The 19,534-nt window shown below is 40.6% G+C and overlaps 3 protein-coding genes across 4 annotated transcripts in view; 1 reads left to right on the forward strand and 2 right to left on the reverse strand.

Moving 5' to 3' along the window:
- The window catches only part of bicc1a (BicC family RNA binding protein 1a), a 55,558-nt gene extending 52,804 nt beyond the window's left edge, over positions 1 to 2,754 (reverse strand). For both annotated transcript variants that reach the window (XM_071909994.2, XM_078288728.1), the window contains exon 1: positions 2,562 to 2,754. In XM_071909994.2, the coding sequence (XP_071766095.1) occupies positions 2,562 to 2,754 (193 nt within the window). The remainder of the gene's footprint in view (positions 1 to 2,561) is intronic.
- A 3,020-nt stretch (positions 2,755 to 5,774) lies between these two features.
- On the reverse strand, positions 5,775 to 8,836 carry LOC139920091 (ubiquitin-conjugating enzyme E2 D4-like). The gene is made up of 7 exons (XM_071910001.2): positions 8,681 to 8,836; positions 8,081 to 8,144; positions 7,846 to 7,877; positions 7,378 to 7,455; positions 7,121 to 7,226; positions 6,232 to 6,325; positions 5,775 to 6,131 (listed from the first exon to the last, which is right to left on the reverse strand). The coding sequence occupies exons 1-7, from the start codon at positions 8,702 to 8,704 to the stop codon at positions 6,086 to 6,088; spliced, it is 444 nt and encodes a 147-aa protein (XP_071766102.1). The 5' UTR covers positions 8,705 to 8,836; the 3' UTR covers positions 5,775 to 6,085.
- Positions 8,837 to 14,000: 5,164 nt separating this feature from the next.
- Positions 14,001 to 19,534, forward strand: part of rgs7a (regulator of G protein signaling 7a) — a 48,088-nt gene continuing 42,554 nt past the window's right edge. Inside the window, exon 1 of the mRNA XM_071909999.1 lies at positions 14,001 to 14,078. Within this exon, the coding sequence (XP_071766100.1) occupies positions 14,001 to 14,078 (78 nt within the window). The remainder of the gene's footprint in view (positions 14,079 to 19,534) is intronic.

Genomic DNA, 19,534 nt, shown 5'->3' on the forward strand with positions numbered 1-19,534 from the left:
CGAGCACACTAAATTTTCCAAGGAGGAGAAGCCAGAGATACCGTCACAGACAATAAAACGCTGAGTAAAAATACACTGGAGTTCCCATAAAATGATTTCACTATGGGCCAAACTCTGGCCTGCAGAACATGCACGTCAAAATCTACATCTAATCCAATCAAAACACAGCCAGATGTTATACAGCTATGACGCCAACTGATGGAGACCAATAAGAGCATAAATATTTGGATGTATTTGGATGTACAGCTATGGCTAGCGAACCAAAGTTGAGAATCACATTGTTTATAACAACAGTAAGTTGAAAGCAGGGTGAAAGAAATCCAGACTGTGACTTTTGGTAGTCATTAGTGAATTATGCACACAAATACAGATGTTAGGACCATGTTGGGACTGTCTCTAAACGATACACGAGCCGCACAGGATGCAATCAGACACATCCTGGAATCTTCTTGAAGGCTAGAGGTCAAAGGTCGCAGCCGTTTCACAGTTGAGATTGTGTGGTCTCTCACCCCGAGCCTAACACTGACCAGAAACACCAGGACACAGTGGAACACAGCGGCAATTTCTATTCCACACTCCAGCTGAAACGTCAACATGAGCGATGTCAGCCATGATGTCATGAAGCAACAATCAGGAAACACCATGTTTAAGAGACGGGAGACCAAACTAACAAACCGTTGAGCAGACCTAGCCAGAATGCAAAGACGCAGTAAACTAGATAGGTTATAAACATACACACACACACACACACGCGTGCGTGCGTGCACGTACACCCACGCTCAGGCACATCGAGTGACGTGGCGCATGGTATGTCCGGGAGACTTGGTTTTAGGGCCGGTCTCTGGTTAAGTTGTTTTCCTGGAAGAGGCAGGGATGACATGGAGCTTTGAGGAATGTACCGAGCAGCGAGGCAGCAGTGGGCCCACAACCAGGACGTGCTCAGGGGGAACTACGTATGTGCGTGTGTGTGTGAGTGTGTGTGTGTGTGTGTGTGAGACAAAGGATAAAGTAACTCTAAAACCAGCTGCTTGCTGAAGATTTCTCTAAAAGGAAACACCTCGACCAAATTGAAATCACAACTTTGCTAGTAAATTTGACGACCGAACTCTGGTGAAGTAGTCACTGATGAGTAAAGCATACCTCAGTGAAAAACCTTGTGAGCAAGCTACAGTTATATTAATGTAACGTCATTCCAATCAACAAAGCAGAAACAGTTGAACATTCGATACCCTGCTTGTTTTCATTATATCCTCATGACAGACTGTTAATGTTCCTCCTCGGCCCTGTTTGGCAGCTTCTCCAGCTGATGGCGACTCGCTGTCGTCTTGTGGAATTGATATAGAATCCAGCCCACTTACATAACGCAACAATCTTTCACACTCTTGTGTTTTGAAATATCTGATAAATGACCTCAACCTCTGGGGTTCAAGGGACCTCTCAATGGAGATTGCCTGGCCTCTCTCTTCACAAGCCTGACAGTGACATCACTCCTCAACTGTTCACTGTCACTAGCGGATCATGAGAGAGGAGATAAGTGGGTGAATCACTTTTATCGCCACCTCAAAACAAAACATACAGTAACAGCGTTTGGATAAAAGGACACGTCACACAGAAACGGTCAACATGATTGTGTAGCCTACAACAGATGAGTGACTTGGGGTTTTTGATTAAAAGGACTCTACCGTATTTAGTCTGACAGTAGCTGAGTGCATCAACAATATGATAGCCATGAAAATGAAAGATTTTCCTTTTGTTACCAGTGTACTAACTGCATCATTCTTTCAGGTCAAAATGTCACTGACCACCAACTGCTTTACACTTATTTTTCCATGACGTTTTGTTTTTTTTCTTTAGGTCAGCCAAAGTTTTTAGACTGAACTTGTGACACCAGCGCAGTTGCTTCTGTATGCAGACTGCCTTCAAGTGAGAAGACTATATGTTTAGGGTCAATTATCCAATTTCGGGATGGTCTAAAACTCAAGGCACACAAAGGAAGTTTGGGTAGCGACTTCTTTTGGCCGAAACATGCTACTACCTCCCTGACCACAGAGCATCGGGCATGCTGATGGTTGCTGACTCTCGTGTCTTTGACCTCCTCAAGCCTCTAGTCAAACTTCAGTTTTAGGCTACAACATATAGCCTAGGCCCATCAACTCGACTCTTTACTGTGGTCATCATATCATTTTCTGCAGCCCGGGTATGACAGGCTAGCACTAATTGGAATCACAAAGGCTAATTGACTCGGCTTAATTGGCTTAATCGACTCAGATCCGGGTCATGCTCATGACCCGTGCTAACCAGGAATCTTAAAAAAATGTAAATTACTCAAAGTTAACGGTTTCAAGGTGTAATTTTACAGCTCCAAGTTGAACAAAGGACCGTCAAAGTACCGCTAAGTGGTGCAGATTCTGGGAAAACACGGACAGGCTACAAAATTGTTTCTCGAGTTGGGATGAAACGTGGAAAGAATGGAAGTTAAAAAAACACTATTTCCTATCGTTTGTTAACCGGTGAATTCATTTACAGTAGTTGCTCTGATATTTTTTGGTACTTTTTTTTACCTAATAACATGACTTCCAATTTCTTGCGGTCCACCCGAAACCTCTCCTCTGTCCACTCCGGGTCTGGCAGCGGATGAGGTCCGCTCAAATCCTCCTCGGATCCCGGGACAGGAGAGTCGGTGCTGCGCTCGCTGTTGGAGCCCTGGTCCGACTGCTGCAAGTATCCGCTTAAAGTGTCGCACTGGGCAGCCATTGCGCTGCGCAGCAACGTCTCCAGTGGCCACTGCGTTTTACTTAAAGTTATGTTGAGCTTAAGCAAAGTGTTGCACTTCTAACTTTTATTCCGTCACTTCGCAGCGTTGTTCGAGCTCATTGCAGCGCAGTTGAGACCTTCCTCTGCAGTTTCTTCAAGCCCCTCCGTTTTCCCCCATTAAGCAGACTTCTAAAAATAGGCAGGACTGGTCTTGCTATAGGTTCTGTGCTGAGTCCTCGGAGCGCCGCACACAAAGTAGGCTAAGCATACCAACCAACTCCTCGGGAAAGTTTCACGTGTCATCCTGCAAAAAAGCGGGACTCCTCCCAAACAAAGTTTTTTGAGCATCTACCTCCCCCTGTGTTTCTTTTATACTTTTGAGAAATTCATAGGATTCAATTTGTGTGTTTGAGTAGGACTTCTGGAGTGTCCTACACTTTCACTCCTTCACGAAAATACTATACAAATATTACAGAAAACCATAAAAATACCATGCAGCTACTATAACCTAGGTGAAAAATGATGCCACAGCAAATCTCATGGTAATACCATAAGACATAGGAAAAAAAAAACCATAAAGTATGATATGGTCACTGTAAACTCACTATGAGTAGCTTACCACAGAGACACTTCAAGTCCTTAGGAATATGCATATTATAGGGTTTTTCGCTTGAGTTGGCAGTTAGTTTATAGTAATGCCCCATGTAACCAATTTATTGGTTTACTGAGCAAACACTACGCATCCTGAGGGTGTGTAATGGGAAGCAATACAGGAAAGGGAAACCAAAACAAATATGCACAAGCACACAAAAGAAAATGAAAAGTTAAATGGATACAAGTTAAAATCACACAAAGAAGGATGCGTTCAATAGGCTAGAAGTCTTTATAGCATTATAGTGATACCATAGGAGATTTAAAAAATAGCTAAGAGGTATGATATGGTCATTATAAACTCACTGCTGAGTAGCCTACCACGGACACACTATAAGTAGATTATGGGAGTATTATTTTGGGTCCTAGGTCTATTCACACACTATGGCCCTGAAATGATTTATGACAGCTTACTAGGATTAATGGCCTATAATTTAGTACAGGAGGCTGGCAAGTGTTATATTAGCAGGGTTTAATGTGTGGGGAGTTGAATTTCAGTTGCCAGCCTTGCCAGATTTTAGATGACCCCCCTTAGACTGACTTTGATAGGCGCCTTCACTAACAAGAAATAACATCCTTGAGGATCATTTTTCATAGTATCACAGAAGAGCTTTCACTGTGTGTGGCCTGTGTGTGTTACAGTAATTCAGAAAGAAAACTGTCTCCTTTCTTGCATGTTGGGCCCCAGCAGTTCTGAATCTGGGGTTAGGGGTGGGAACTGCCATGTACCTGACAACTTGATTTTAATTCTTACACATTTGATTGTATAAATGTATGAGAATGCCCTGTGTACTGTAAGTGCATACTCTGCTAACAACTGAGGCCTGCTTTGATGTCTGAGCTCTTCACCTAAGCTTGAAGTGGTCAGTCAAAACAAAATAGGACTTTCTCAACTTGCATAGGCAAACTAGTCTATTTAAAAGACTTCAATCAAATGCCACATGTTGCAGACATAAGTGTGGTGTTTTCCTCAGTGAGCAAGCCTAGGATAACCTGTAGGATCTTCACAGCACATTCATGTTTTGCATCATTTGACCCCAGTATTCAATCAAACATGAAGCGTAAACATTCTAGATGAGTGCAGGTAGGTTGAGAGCTTAATGCACCGGAGTGTAAAAAACAGTCCTCTCATCTCTGCCATTGTAACTTTAGTTTGTTATATAACCCTGCATAAGCCCCACCAAATGCCAAACACCACAGGCCTAATGGTTAGACTGACAGTCCCATAACTGAAAGGTCACAGGTTTTATATCTGTATCAGCCACCTGAGCAAGACACTGAACTCCTGCCTGCTCACTCATTGTAAGCCACGCTGTTCAGCTAAATGCCTGAAATGACTTTCAATTAAGAAAGACCTTGTTTTTCTGGTCGGTTATCAGGGTTGCAAAGCTGTTACTGAGGGCCTGTATTCATTAAATGTCTAATAGGAGCAGGACAGGTACTGATGCTGATCCAGGATGTCTGGTCAAGCCACATCACCTTATCACTGCCAGCCAGACTATGTTAGTGCTCATATACTTCAAATGAGATCACCTGGTGGAACATTTTCATTTTTTTAGCATACACACCTCCACATGAGACTGATCAGATCAGCTGCTCTATGAATCTGCTGTTACCAACTGCATGGCAACCAGGAGTCCAGCTGGTGATGATGGGTGGGATAATGTCACTAGACTAAACATTTCTTCTCCATTTCCTTGCTAAAGCCAGACAATCAGAACTGGACCTGAATTATTTGAATAACAAACGAATATGAAGTTGTTCTGAATAGAAAACAGCCTTGTGTAAAGGCTCAAGCTGTAAAAAGTAAACAGCACCACCTAGTGGTCATGTGAATAATGCAGGAAAGGCAGCCTCCGGTTTGTTGATGCCTACAAAGGAAAATGTAGGAAAGTGTCATCTCATGTCAGGAACTCAGAGCTTTACCATTTAACATTTACATTTTACTCACGACGCTCTTATCCAGAGCAACTTGCAAGAGGTTAGCAGGTAGGGGTTCAGTGTCTCGCTCAAGGACACTTCAACAGGACACATGGCTGTTGCCAACATCAAACCTGAGAGCTTCTGGTTACAGGACAGTCTCTCAAACTCCGGCAGCAATCACCAGTTAAATACCTTTATGGTCTGAGAAAATATGACTGAAGCACTGAAAATTCTATCTGTGTATGTGCTTGACTTCTAATGATGAAGTCCTTTGCCTTCTGGGTTGATACATGGAAATTAGGTTGAATCAAATACATATACTGCATGAATATCAAATGTACTTCCAGAGCCAAGAATGTAGTTCTTCACTTCAGTTCACCTAGGTGTAGTCCGGTGTAGAAAACAGAAGAAATTGCTCGGAAAGATTTTTGATTCACTTTTTTAATGCAAAATGATAAAAATAGATTCTGTATAGTTTTATACTATACAATATAAATCTCTAAAAGGAAAAAAAGGAAAAAAAAATTGCAGGCCATCTCAATAATAATAATAATATTAATAACAATAATGCCAAAAAAGGAGAAAAAATAAATTCAAGAATAAAAACAATTAAGTCAAGTCTGGGTAGAGAAAGTGCTTCCAGTGTAAAAACACCTTGTCTAGAACCAGTGTGGATGAGGAGTTGCAACAGTACTGCAGTATTTTGGAGGCGTCCAGCAATGCGTCTAAACCATTGTTGCTAAAACTTCACAGTCCTTCACATTGCATACTTTTGAGTCCATTCTCTGGCTGTTTTGTTGTACCTATAGAGGAAAAAAAAAAAAATCAGAATGGGGTTTTAAAGGAGTAGTTCACTGATTTAACGTTTCCCTGATGTCGAAAATCTTACGCTTTCATACTCACTTTTGTTTGTCTGATTTATAGATGTGTGCAATGTCTGGGACCAGAGGGTCATCTGGATTTGGGTCGCATAGCAAAGAGCATATGGATAATAAAACTGGAAAAAAAAAGACCAACAATCAGCATAACATTTTAGATATACATACACAATGATAAAATGACATTAAACTTGCAATGAAATGAAAAATGACCTTTCCTCTTGTTAGCTAATTCTCCATATCATAACGTACACCTATTTAACAATAAATGCCAAAAAATTACAACATTTTTATTTCTTGTATTGTCACATCAAAATCCAATTTACTTCCTTGAAAACGGCACATTTTCAGTGGTTACTTCACAGTTACCAGTAGGTGTACATAAAAATCCCAACCAAGAATACCATCACAGATTTTTTAACAATCCCCCTCCGCCCCTCCCATCATATAAAACCTGCAATTTCACAACTTTCAAACTTCCACACAAGTGGCAACATGGTGTGGTGATTCATTGTTGGGTGTTCAACCCTGAAAATCCTGTTTCCTTTGTCTAAGACACTGTGGTTGTGTCCCAGTGGCTGTGTTGGAGAATCTGGAATTTGTGATAGCCCAAGATTATGTGCAAAGGTTTTTTACAGTGGATTACTTGACCAACTACACTGAGCATGCAATGGGCTTCACTGCCTCTCTCTTTCTCTGTTTGTTATGGTCCAAACCACTCACATTTGAACAGTCCCTCCCTGTGTTATGTGCCCCAACATCCTGTTTCAACCGGAAATACCAATTACAGAAGCAAAACACCATCAAAATGCAGCTTCCTTGTGACTTTAAATTAAAGCTTGGGGACAAAGCATATCCTGGGCTGTGGTCATGTTAGTATGTGCTGTACAGGCATAAGTATAGATCTTAGTTACCTTTTGATACTGTGAGCGCAGGTGACCACTGTGACCTTAAGATGTCAAGACAGATGCTGCCATTGCTGTTTATGTTCGGGTGATAGATTTTTGTTGTGAAGGCGACCTATGAAAAGAACAAACAAAGCAGAAATGGGTAAAAAGCTAATATTTAAAGTGGATTTTTTAAAGGTGGTCGTTGTCTCTGTCAAATGGCATATACTTAAGTAACATTGATTTTTCTGGCCAATCATGCTCTGTGACGTAAATCATCTCACCTTGGGTGGTTTAAAGGGGTAGTCGGTGGGGAAGTGGATAGCAAGGAAGAACACTCCTCCATGATATGGGCTGTCGGTCTGAAAGAGGAGGGAAAAGCATTGTTAAACCAGGCTTGGTATATCCTCACATGATAAAAATATAATGACATTTTGCTGTTGGAGAACACACATTTAAATTCTTATTTGCCTTTCATTTGTTTACAGTAGAGGAAATGAGATGAATGGATAATAAACAATCTGCTAGACCATGTATGGGTTAAAATAGTTAATTAAGCATCAAAAAGCATCCAAAACTGGTAGTGTCAGGTGTGCGTACGATGCTATAGGCTTGAGTATGTAACCACTGACAGAGTGCACCATTCTATACTTTCCATACAGAACAGAGGGGCTGTAAGTCAACATAAAAACACTATTGTCTAAAGATCCAGAAGCAGCTTGGTACAAAAAAAAAATCCAGAAAAGGCTCACCGGTCCCATGATTGTAGCTTGCCAGTGAAACACTGCAAAAAACATAAAGAGACAATCACTGAGAATCTGACTGAAACACACTCCTTGAAAGCATACCTCCAATGATAGTAGCAAATTGGGAAAATGATTTACAGATAAATTATGGGTTAGCCTATTCATTTTTTGTCATTATTCGACAGTTACATGATCAGGCTTATATTTTCATGGGCTCCTTCATTCAGTAGAGCTGACTTACTGTCCTCTCCTACAGGTCCAGCTGAACATTGAGCTGGGGGATCCCTTTGCAGGTCATGTAATTCCTTGTGATAACAAATAAACAACAAAATAAACGGTCAGAGTCTCTGAATTACACATCGTCAAGCACATCGTACAAGGCTTTTCAGCATAAGGTTTGATGGGCAATCAAGAGAACATTCCATTTTAACGTTCATGTTATTGCGTATGTCTTAATGAAGAACCATTGGGCTATAATAATATATAAAGACAGTAAAAACACACATTTTAGTAACTTTATACCGCTCGTCCAAGAAACGATTAGCTAAGGCCTATCTTATGGTAGCTAGCTAACTTAAGTTAACCGGCTACCATTTAAACGTAATGTCATCAGCCTTACTGGCAAGATAAATGGATCTTCTGGCAAAAAATAGCTGTCTGCCAAGTCAGTAAATCATGTACCAAACGTTGTGGATATGTACGATTATCAGCCAAGTTTGGTTAGCAATGTTAGAGAATCCGTTAGCTAATATTAGATGACTGGCAGGCTAGCTGCGCTCCCGTGTTATTTTTTGTCAGACCAACCTTTTCTAAACGTTGAGAAATGAAGGAATACACTTACCTTCTGTATTCTTTTCAACGCCATGACAAACCTCTTGAATTGTGAGAAGCTATGGTGTTAAGTTTGACCGCTGTCAGTCACAACTACGCTTACTTTAAATCGACTCGATGATATTTGTTTTGAGAAATTGGTGATTTCTTTTGTTTCCGCTTTTTGTTCTACGACGAAGCGTACCGAGGTGCATTCTGGGAATCCGAGTTTTTAGTCCCAGCGCTTAAAGGGACAGTTCACCTAAATATGTAGGCCAAATCTAAATGGGCGTGCAAGCCACCAGATGGCTCTACGGTTCTTGACCACTCTTTTTAAGAATTCAAAAACCAGAACCACACACCAGAAAACGAAGGCTCTAATATGATGCCATACTGTTGTACAGCCTGCTGCTCTACTGGCATTTAGTTAGAGACTGAATTAGAGTGTGATTTTGAGGACACAGAGCATTTGTCTGAACTATTACATACAAATAATCATTATAATGTGGTAAGGGTGCACCTTAACCTCCAGAAAATCATACTGGATACTGTCACTTCCTTTCTTTTCCAAATTATTAAGGCAGTAGTATGACATATTCTCTAATACTGTTTGAATGGACTGTTTGAATGTTGAATCTTATGAATAGGCTACATGTCAGATTTACCGACATACAGAGCAAGTAGGCTACACAATTTCACTTTTGCTTCAGTAATAGGCTATTTAGTGCATTGCAATAGGTTTTGGCATCATTTTCTGTAATTCATGTAAAGCTATTTGTATTGTTGTAGTTAAACTAAGAAATTGCCTGTTGAAGACCTTTCCACAGAAATGCTCCAAATAAAGCTAATGAGCCTGAAGTGTGTGTGTGTGTGTGTGTGTGTGTGTGTGTGTGTGTGTGTGTGTGTGTGTGTGTGTGTGTGTGTCCGTCTTTGACTGCAAGTCTATCTAACCCTGGTCTGAGATGGTTGGACATGCTCTTCTATTCCCTTCCTTTCATTGCATCTGCAGCAGGAGAGTCACAGTTTATGCAGTAGAACGATTTACAGCTGTGATAGTGACATTCTGTTTTATGTATTCCCCTAGAATAAAACTGTGCTGATTGGTGTCTGACCTTTAAGGAATATATACAGTATGTCATCGCCTGCGGGTACTGGGCTGGTGCACATGAAGCCCACAAGGGTTCGGTGAACTCTAGTTCCCAGAGTCCTCCTTGGTTGAAATGGCCAGACCTGACTCTGATGTAAGCTCCACTAATGAGACACTTGATATCTGGCCTCTCTGGTGACTGGTTGTCAAGACTGCATAGTGTAGCAACAGTGAGCTGGGAGCAAAGCCATAAAACGTTGAATAAGTTGGCTAGTTATTGCTATGAAGACAGGGTTCTTGCCTTTGAAAAACCACTGGAGCCATTCTTCTTCGAGGACAATTAAGGGAGGTCAGGGGTGAAGGAGGAGGCATCATTATGCTTAGCATTAATTTTTGGCGAAGCCCCCTTATTAAAGCTATTTTGACAGAAAAATTTTTACCAAATGGGTGTACGTCTGACAGTATCACCCCAAAACTTAACATGGACACACAACTGAGAAATAGAACACAGACACAAGCTAGATCAACAATGCTGGTGTTAAAATATCACTTTTATCACCATGGCTTGCTAATCAAATTGCATAATTTTATATCTGCAAAGCTTTGTGATGATAAGCTCATCCTTGAGATTACAGTAGCACACATAGTTTTGAATCACTATAATAAAATAAATGAACAGAGGCCACACAGAGCAGGGCAGAACGTATTATAACACCTCACTTACTTAATTAATCTATCTGACTGGAAATCTTCCAGCAAAGCAGAGTGTAACAAGTGCTCGTTTAAAAACATTCCATCCCTCTATAAACCTCTCTGAGGCTTATGTTCCAAAAGGGATCCAGACAAAACGTTTATTTGGAGAATTATACTTGTTAAATAAGAACTATTTTGGAACCTTGATTTTCCTACCTGGCTACCTCCAACATTTAAATTCTTAATAAAAACAAAATGAACAGATGAAAGGAACAAGGGAAAACAATGCAATATAAGATAAGATATGAGTTGTGGACATCAGTTGATATTGACTCAGTATCTTACACAACTCTAATATCTACTGCTATTTTGCTTAGTAATCTATTATCATTGCAAAGTTGTTACAGTACCATAGTTCCTTGGTGTGTGTATGATCATACATTATTGAAATGCTGATGGTGCAGCCCAAGGGGAAACTGAATGGACTGAATGTTTGGGTCCACCTTGCAGAGGACAGACACTGTTGCCCTGGCAGAGAAAAGGGGGAGGGGGCACAGAAGACAGATAAACACAGACAGACAGATACATAGGGAGAGGGGGCGCATCTGTCATCTTTCACGCCTGGACTGCTGCGTGCCTCCAAGCCACAGATTGCAGCAAAATAAGAGATTTCAGATTTTTTTTTTCTGTGGCGCTGCTTGAATCATGGCAACAGATAGTTAACAGGCGACTATTCATAACATTTTGTCAGGATAGACAGGCAGCCAGTGACTGATACTATTTCACACAAAATAGCTGCAAAATAGAACCAAATTAAGCGCTGCATTTGAGTGAGCTACCTTTACACTGGGGAGAAACTCACTTTCAGCTCCTCTGCATACCAAGAGCTATTCATTTTAATGACATAAATGCTAATCTGGTTTCTTTGGGCTACATCAGTATGATTAAAATTCTGCTAAGGTATTGTGAGAAAAGACCATTATTGGATGATCTCTGAATAATGCAGCATTGTGGCATTGTGTGTCTAATGCTGATTGAGGCAAAAAAAAAACAAAATGGAGAAAAGTTGTGATAAGATCTGCTTCAAAACAAGTTTCAACTTTCCTCCTGATTCTTCATCTATGCATCTACAGAAGAGGTTTGGTCCTTGAATGTCTTAATTAAAATAGTTAATTAGGCATAACCTTTGACCATCACCCAGCCTGAAAGAGAGAGCCGACATTCAGCTCTAATGAACTAGCAAGCAATATCCGCTGTGCCTCAGTATTGATGTTTTTAAGTAGTTTTACTTTATTATGTTATTATGTCTTTATTATATTCTGATTATTACAATCAAAATGGAAAGCCTATTACATCAGTTGAAACATGAAAAAAAAACTTGATTGCAAAGCACAAAGCCAGTGAATTAAAGCACTAAACTATAATGTCATTAAGAAACAATAGCAGGAACTGCTCCACTGAGAGTGAATGAAAGGGACTTTGGGTGCTTAGAGTAAGCGTTATTTCATTGTAGAATCATAGTGCTAGCAGTTTTCAACCACGTACCTGCCCATAACTCTGTTTATCCATCCTGGGTGCTATTACTGTGTCCACAAAGTATCCCATTCATTGTCAATGGGACAGACTCAGGATTTTGTCTCTGATGACACAATTAAAATAATTTAGTTTGGGAATGGTTTGTCCTAAAATGTCCAAACTTCTAAGAATATCACATGAATTCTGTATTAAGACCATTGATTAAGATTCTGCTACAATACAATTACCTATTATGACTAACAATTTCCACAAAATATTTTTGGATGAATATCAGTGTGACAACGTCAAGGTTTGTCTCTTGATTACACATTCAAATCAGTCGTGACTCTATTGTCTCTATATTTGAAGAGTTTCGTTTCAAAATGAGATATTTAGCATTTAGGTAAACAAAAATGACAATCACTCTCCCATATTTACTGCTGGTATGGAAGTTAAGCACATTTTGGGTATTGAAGTTCATCTCAAGACATTTGCTAATAAAATAGATCATTTTTGGGGGACAGAATGATTTGTTTTTCAAATATTGCCTGATGAATTTCTGGTAGCAATTTTTTTTCTCCAAAATTGTTATGCATTTTGTAATGAAACCCTTCATTTTGGAAAGTCCAAGCTCAAAGGAATGCTACCTAAACTCTTTGATGAGATAGATTTTCCCTTAGGCTACTGGATCTTTGATGATTGTTAAAATATTAACATAATTATTCTGACTAGCTTGAACAAGCTTTTCAGAATTTCAGATTCTACAATTTGGAAATCAAAAACGTAGCAATATTTCTCCAAAAACGGGTTCTAATTTATTCCTTTCACGCGATTGGTCATGGATCGATGCGCGTTCGCGGAGCTCTGACGTTGCGCGCCTGTGCTTTTGAGCATCATTTCGACAGGAGAGAGAGAGAGCTGTACCAACCAAGTCTCCACCGAATGCCTGCCTCTTCCCGTTGCCAATGAATTATCCTCGCATTCCTATGTCTGCCAGTTGACATACTGAACGCAAGGCATAGGCTTCCACTTCTGCAAGGAATCAGGAGTCCTATCGCGGGTCTGCGCGTTTTTCAGGTAAGCCCCCGGTGACCGACGTTGCCGTGTTGTGTAGATTTTCGTGCATTTCGTGATAAACGAGAGGCACCGATTACGGGTGCGGGCGTTTTGCGGTAGCTGTCCACGGTTCTGAAACGGGCAGTGTGGAGGAAAAACATGAATGTTGCGAGCAGGTTACATGACTTTGCTGTTTGCAGGCTATAAGCTATTTAGTGTTGCAGACTAATCCACGGGAGGATGTCGTGTAGGTGTCGTTAGGCGAAGACAGAATGATGAACCTCTAACGTGCATACGATATCCGTTGCATTTCCACCGTCTCACACGTTTTGATTATGCCCCTTTACCCGAATGGATGTTTCTAAGCTGTATTCTATCCTATCTCTGTGAGGGACAGTGTGTTATTTTACTGCATTTTCCGTTGTCAGGCTCTGGCTTCTCACCTTATCGTCTTGCCAATGCCATCCCACAATTCATCCGTAGTTTGGGGCCGTATCGGACGTCGAGCTAAGATTGCTATTGAATCCTCCAATGTCAACAAACAGTGAAGGCGTTATGACTATTTCAGCTATTGATTCTTCAACACAACGAATCCATCTCAGAAAATGATGCTAATAGCGTAATCCTGCACAGTGCATGGTAACTGTCATTGCCTTTAATGTTCACATTCATTGTGATTAATGTGGATTCACATGGTGCCTGTGCCCATTTAATGTGTCAGCCTCCTGTTTGCACCTTGTTTTAAAAAATGTCCTTGTCAAGACCTTGTCAAATATGAACACGTGTATCCGGATTGGAAAGCTGCGCATCCATTCTGTGTGGAAATGTCAAATATGTTGAAATGTGATCTAGGCCACAAGGTATGTAAATTACTTTCTTCTTGGCAAGGTAAGGGCAAGTCCTGTTTCACGTCCCATTGTTCTTCTGATGAAGTGAAATGTCCCCTCTGTCCACAATAGGAGCACCTGACATTTGCTGTGGCAGATTACCCTACTGGATCATGGCACAGACCAACAGTGTTGGGCAGGGAACCAACGGGGTAGCGGATGAGTCCCCCAACATGATAGTGTACAGAAAGGTAAGGCAGCTGCTATTTATAGGGCGTGTGTGTGTGTGTGTGTGTGCGTGCATGCAGGCGTACATGCTTGTGCGTTTGAGTCAAAATCTTCCTTGCATTAATTTATTTGACGATGAGCTGTGCGATGGAAACAGTGGATGTCCACCATTGCAAGACGGTGTTTTGTGTCATGGTTGATTCTGGGTTTTAACGCTACATCAGCTGAGCGTGGAGAGAACATACGATTTTTGTATCAAAACATGCATGATACATATTCAGTGCAGACACACACACACACACACACACACACTGAGACACACTGAGATACACCGAGACACATTGACATCCCTGCTCACATGTTCTAGTTTACACCATTGGCTGTTATTAACAACATGTTGGAGGATGAAGTCTTAACCGATTGACATTAATGGGAGCAAAAGGAAGCCACAGGCTTTTAATGCTCATTATACTGCCAGTGCAGTATTTCTTTATGTGTTAGATCTTTTACTACATCAGAGCATTAGAGAAAGAGAGAGAGAGAAAGAGAGAGAGAGAGAGAGAGAGAGAGAGAGAGAGAGAGAGAGAGAGAGAGAGAGAGAGAGGAGGGGGTGGGGGGGGGGGTGGGGGGTGGCGTTGAAATGCTCGCTGCTGAGACCCCTTAATACGGTATTTCTCCAAACATCAAAACAGAGTAATGCAGTAATTGTCTGCAGGGAACTTGTTTTTGTTTACTTGTAGAGACTTGATGTCCGAATGTGATTTTATATAAAGAAACAATTTAAAACACCTGTACTGTGAAATATAGATATCTAGGGAGGGGATATGTGCACTGCTCATTATTTTTGCATTGATTTGGTTGAGTGCCTTTCATCTCCCTGGACAGAAAAAAAAAAAAAATACACAATTTAAGGTTAACTGACTAATATGCTATTCTGAAAATTGCATTAGCTACCATCAGGAGAGCCTAGTGCACCTGGTAGCACTGCTGTTATTACCTACATTTTAAGATATTTTCCCATTCCTTGTAAGTGTAAACCCTGGTGTATGTGTTGCATATTTTCTCCACATTAAATCCAATTCCTAATTCATTTATTCCAGGTATCATTATTTTCTGTAATTACATGCTGCTGGCTTCTGGCTTATGGTGCCTTGCAAATGTAGTAAACATGTAATCTACAGTACAGCACCAGAGCAACACTAGTTGTATGTAGTCTTCAGGTAACAAGAGTGTCTGATGGGCAATATAATGTTCTACTTCACTGTCAGATGCGCTAATGAAGTGATCATTTTCTCATCTTGCTTGTGGATGACTCCGGCGTTGAGTTGATTTCTTCATTTCATTTTCTTCACCCTTCAGTGGATGCTCCCATTCCATCTGTGACAGCTTCTGCACACCAGGAAGAGGATACGCTTAGCATGATCTCATAGATTGCCTGTCTTTTACAGCACACACACCGTGTTAAGCAATATTACTGTCAGTGTGCGGCACGATTTACTGGAAGAGTCTTTTTCTATGCCTTTAGAAAGTAGTGCTTGCTATCTCTTAGTTGCAATCTTCCTACAGCAAGAAGATAGCTTCATAAGTTCGATTTTTGATAAAGTAGGCCAAATATTAAGGATAATAGAGATGGATTAATGTGAATGGTTTTGTTATTGCTTGTTTGTTTTTGCTGTGGTGATGGTGAGAGAAATTGTGTCACTTATTTGAATTAATTTTGATGTGAAACTGTATCAAAAGACGCCAAGGCAGGAAAACCAGTTGCATCCTGAAGAAGAGCATCAATATTGACTCATGGTCTTTCCAGCTATTCAATTACATTTGATGTCTCTTCCTTTCTCTTGCTATTGATCTGAAAATCCTTCTTTGTCGATCGTGGCATGAAGGATTTGTAATGAGATCCAAGCATGCAAATTAGCAGAAACATGCAAATAGTTTAACCTGTCTTTCATTCATTTTGCATCTTACACCCTCAGCAACATGACATGTTTTTTTTTATTGTGTCAAGACTACTGCATACCTAATATGGCAAAGGAAACAAATCAGCACATAGTACAATCATTTTAGAATTTTGTGGCTGTTTGGTCTTCTACCCTAGAAAGTGGAAAACAGAGCATCAGATTGATAGCTCCTCTTTGCCAGAAATCTTTTCCAACTCATCCAATTCCTCCTTCCTCACCACTTGACCACACATGGCCCCGGCTTGGCTCTACAGACTGACTGACCTAGATACACTTCAGAAGGAAAGAAGATGGTAAAGTCAGCGAGAGTGGAAATACTTTTTTTCTAGAGTGGGTTTAACTGAAATTGGAAAAGTACTGTCTGTAGCCGCGCGGATACTGCCAGCGTGAACAGGTGCCCCAAATGGTTTTCAGATGGAGATGACTTGGCAAAGGTGTGAAACTCACAGTGATTGGGTCGCGCTAAGATGGGCTCAATTCTTAAGTGGAAGAGATGCACTTATAATCCATGCAGCACAGTAACTAAAGGTGGATTTTCAAGTGCTCCTGCTCAAACGTCTTGCTCATCAGTCTCATAAATACACAATGTCTTCGATGGAGATGCAATAATGTTGAACTCAGTCAGTTGGTCATATCTGCTCAGTATTAAAAGATGCGGTAGTAGCATATACAGTATATACAGTAGGTTTATGTAATAAGAGCGGAGGGAGTTTTATTGGTGAGGACAGTGGATAGCGGTTTAATAGTCTTTCCACTGGGAGCATAACTCTATATCCTTTCACTCAATCTGTCTTCCTCTCTCTTTCTCTCTCTCTCTCTCTCACTCTCTCTTTCTCTCTCTCCATCCACTCTCTGTCATTTACGTCTAATGAAAATGGATGGGAGGGTTGAGGTGTTGACCTGATTGCTGTGGAGGTGTGTGTTTTCTCAAGGACACATATACACCAGCAGCATCTAGCATGGGACACATATTCATATGTGTGTCAACACTCGTACAGCACATGCCCACATCAAATATGTAAAACGCACAAGTACAAGCACTCTTAAACCCAGAAAATATATTTAAGCAGGCACACATACGCGGTCACACACACACACACACACACACACACACACACACGCACAAACACACACACACACACACACACACACAGCTGGCTTTGTGATAACCTGATTTATTAACAACATTCTCTGGTGACACTGAAAATTTCACCGCTTAATGCTCACTGAGTAAAAGCGAAACATCAAATATGAATCCAAGGAAGTTGCTAACAACTGATCTGCCAAGGCTGCTCCAATTTATCAACAAAAAATGCCAATAAAAGGCTTCAACAGATAAGTATTTATATGTATGCATGGGGTTGTAGCCAATTACTTTCTATATAAAGCCCTTTGTGACGTCTCCCTGCTCATACATTAACTGCACACAGTATCACAGTGTACTGTACATGTGTGTTTCTTCATGCCTGCTCACATGTGTGTGCTATGAATAATGCTGTGATGTGTGTGTGTGTGTGCTGTATGTAGGGCGAATGTTGCAGAGAGAGAGTATTGAATTTTTCATGCGGGCCTAAAACAGCTCTGGCGAAGCTCATAGCCACTCAGCATGAGGAGGGAACATCTTCTCTCACTAGCCAGTGCACATGGCTCTGTGTGTGTGTGTGTGTGTCTGTGTTTGTGTATGTGAGCATGCGTGTGCGCATACATGTGTGAAAAAAAGAGACACAGAGAAAGACTGTGTGTGTGTATGCGTTTGTGTGTCTCTGGCTGGGGCTGTGTGTGGTTGTGTGCGCGCCAAGAGGGAAGAGAGAAAATAGACAATAAGATATTTATATTTTCTTCATTTTTCAGAAAGTGGAAATCTATAGTAGGCTACTCATTGACCTGTTACAACAATATTGTCAGTGAAACAGATCATAAGCAGAGTACACGGTTAAAAGTGTCCTAGCTGTAATTCCGTCATGTACTCGAAACCAACCTTTATTACTCTGCCTATTCTTGCATCTTTGACACCATTTCCTCCCTATGAAATGCCATTGCTTTTCAACGATCTCCTTCAGCTGTGCTCCAGAGCGAGTTTTTCTCATCCTGCGCACGAGAAAATGTGAGATTCTTTTTAATAAAATGTTTTCTTCTGTCTCTATCACCACATTTGTACAGTGTAATCGGCAGAACAACCACACTGTAAAAATGCTGACCTCAATAAGTCATATTCTGTATTAAAAATCGTATTTTTTCTAAGTGATAAATTCTGCAAGTGAGGTGAGATAAATCCACTTGCAGTTTCACTGGTAAGAGGAATTTTGTAGAAACAAGTGTGAATATCTTGAAACACGGCAGAAAAAGGGAGATCATTCCACTAGTTTCAAGATAATAATACAATTCTTGAAACAAGTTGATTTGCATTAGAAGAAGTGGCAGATTTTTCACTCGTTTCTAGAAATAGGATTTTAAGGCTCCATACAAGATTAAATGACTTGTTAAGATGGACATTTTTTGCAGTGTAACTACTGGAGTCTGATCTTCCTCTGTGGTGTAGTATCTGACAGCTGAGGCACCAGCCCACTCTTATTTACATCTGAGCCGCCAACGGGCATCCAGTAATTGTAGTCCCAGCAGCCAGCTTGGCTTCTGTCTCCATGTAGGGTCATTAATCCTCCTGTATGTTTATTGTTTTTTTCTTTTCTTTCTTATTCTCTGTTGAGCGCATGCCACATTGTATCGCACTGTTATTGTTATCTTCAGTCGATATTGGGGTACTATTTTAGATTCTGGTGCTTACATGGATGTCAATACAGTGCATCTCTGAAGTAATTGGTCCCTGGTGAAACTTCGTCTTTGCAGCAGATGACAATGATGCAAAATGGAGGCAGAATAGTTTACGGGTCTCTGGCTCCCATTGTCCTTGCTCAGTTCAGCCTCTTTATGCAGACACTTAGTTAAAAGTATTGATACTATGATGGTATAATGGCACTACTAATGGATTATCCATCCTGACATTGAAGGATATTTTTTCTTATTTTCATGTGATGTTCACGTAGTTCATTGACTGGAGAGGAGTCTAAGAACTAGGAGAAACTGGAACGCATGGTTTGGTTTTCTGGTGGTACGTTCACGACTGTTAGCAAAAATTAGCCACTACTAATGCTAAATTAATCGGTGCTTCAAATTTTGGGCATCAAATCATCATCATTAACATAAACAAAGTGTTGCCATTGATTTAAGATCATTTCACGTGATTTGACCAAATTTTACATAACATGTCATGACAACTCCATTTAGTTTGCATGTGGCCATTTTTTTTCCGATGTTTATGTGGCTTCCACCATGAGAACCAAACCTTGCACTCCAGTTTCAACTGGCTCTTTCATCTTGGCATGAGATGACTCTCAGGCCAAAGAACCATCTGCATATCAGCTGCAAATAATATGAATTATCCTTGAAGAATGATAACAGTCAAGTCGCAAAAGATTATTAACATTCCCTGCATGTTTTTTGGCTTAGGGAAACTGTGTCCT

The sequence above is a fragment of the Centroberyx gerrardi genome, chromosome 15, assembly GCF_048128805.1.
Source record: "Centroberyx gerrardi isolate f3 chromosome 15, fCenGer3.hap1.cur.20231027, whole genome shotgun sequence".
NCBI classification, from domain to species: Eukaryota; Metazoa; Chordata; class Actinopteri; order Beryciformes; family Berycidae; genus Centroberyx; species Centroberyx gerrardi.

Bases quoted from the DNA above. Each gene is read 5' to 3' on its own strand.
- LOC139920091 (XM_071910001.2), bottom strand. From the start codon at position 8,704: ATGGCGTTGAAAAGAATACAGAAG. The intron at 7,227-7,377 runs GTGAGATGATTT...TTCTTTTCATAG, and splicing joins ACCCCTTTAAACCACCCAAG to GTCGCCTTCACAACAAAAAT. The intron at 6,132-6,231 runs GTGAGTATGAAA...TTTCCTCTATAG, and splicing joins TATAAATCAGACAAACAAAA to GTACAACAAAACAGCCAGAG.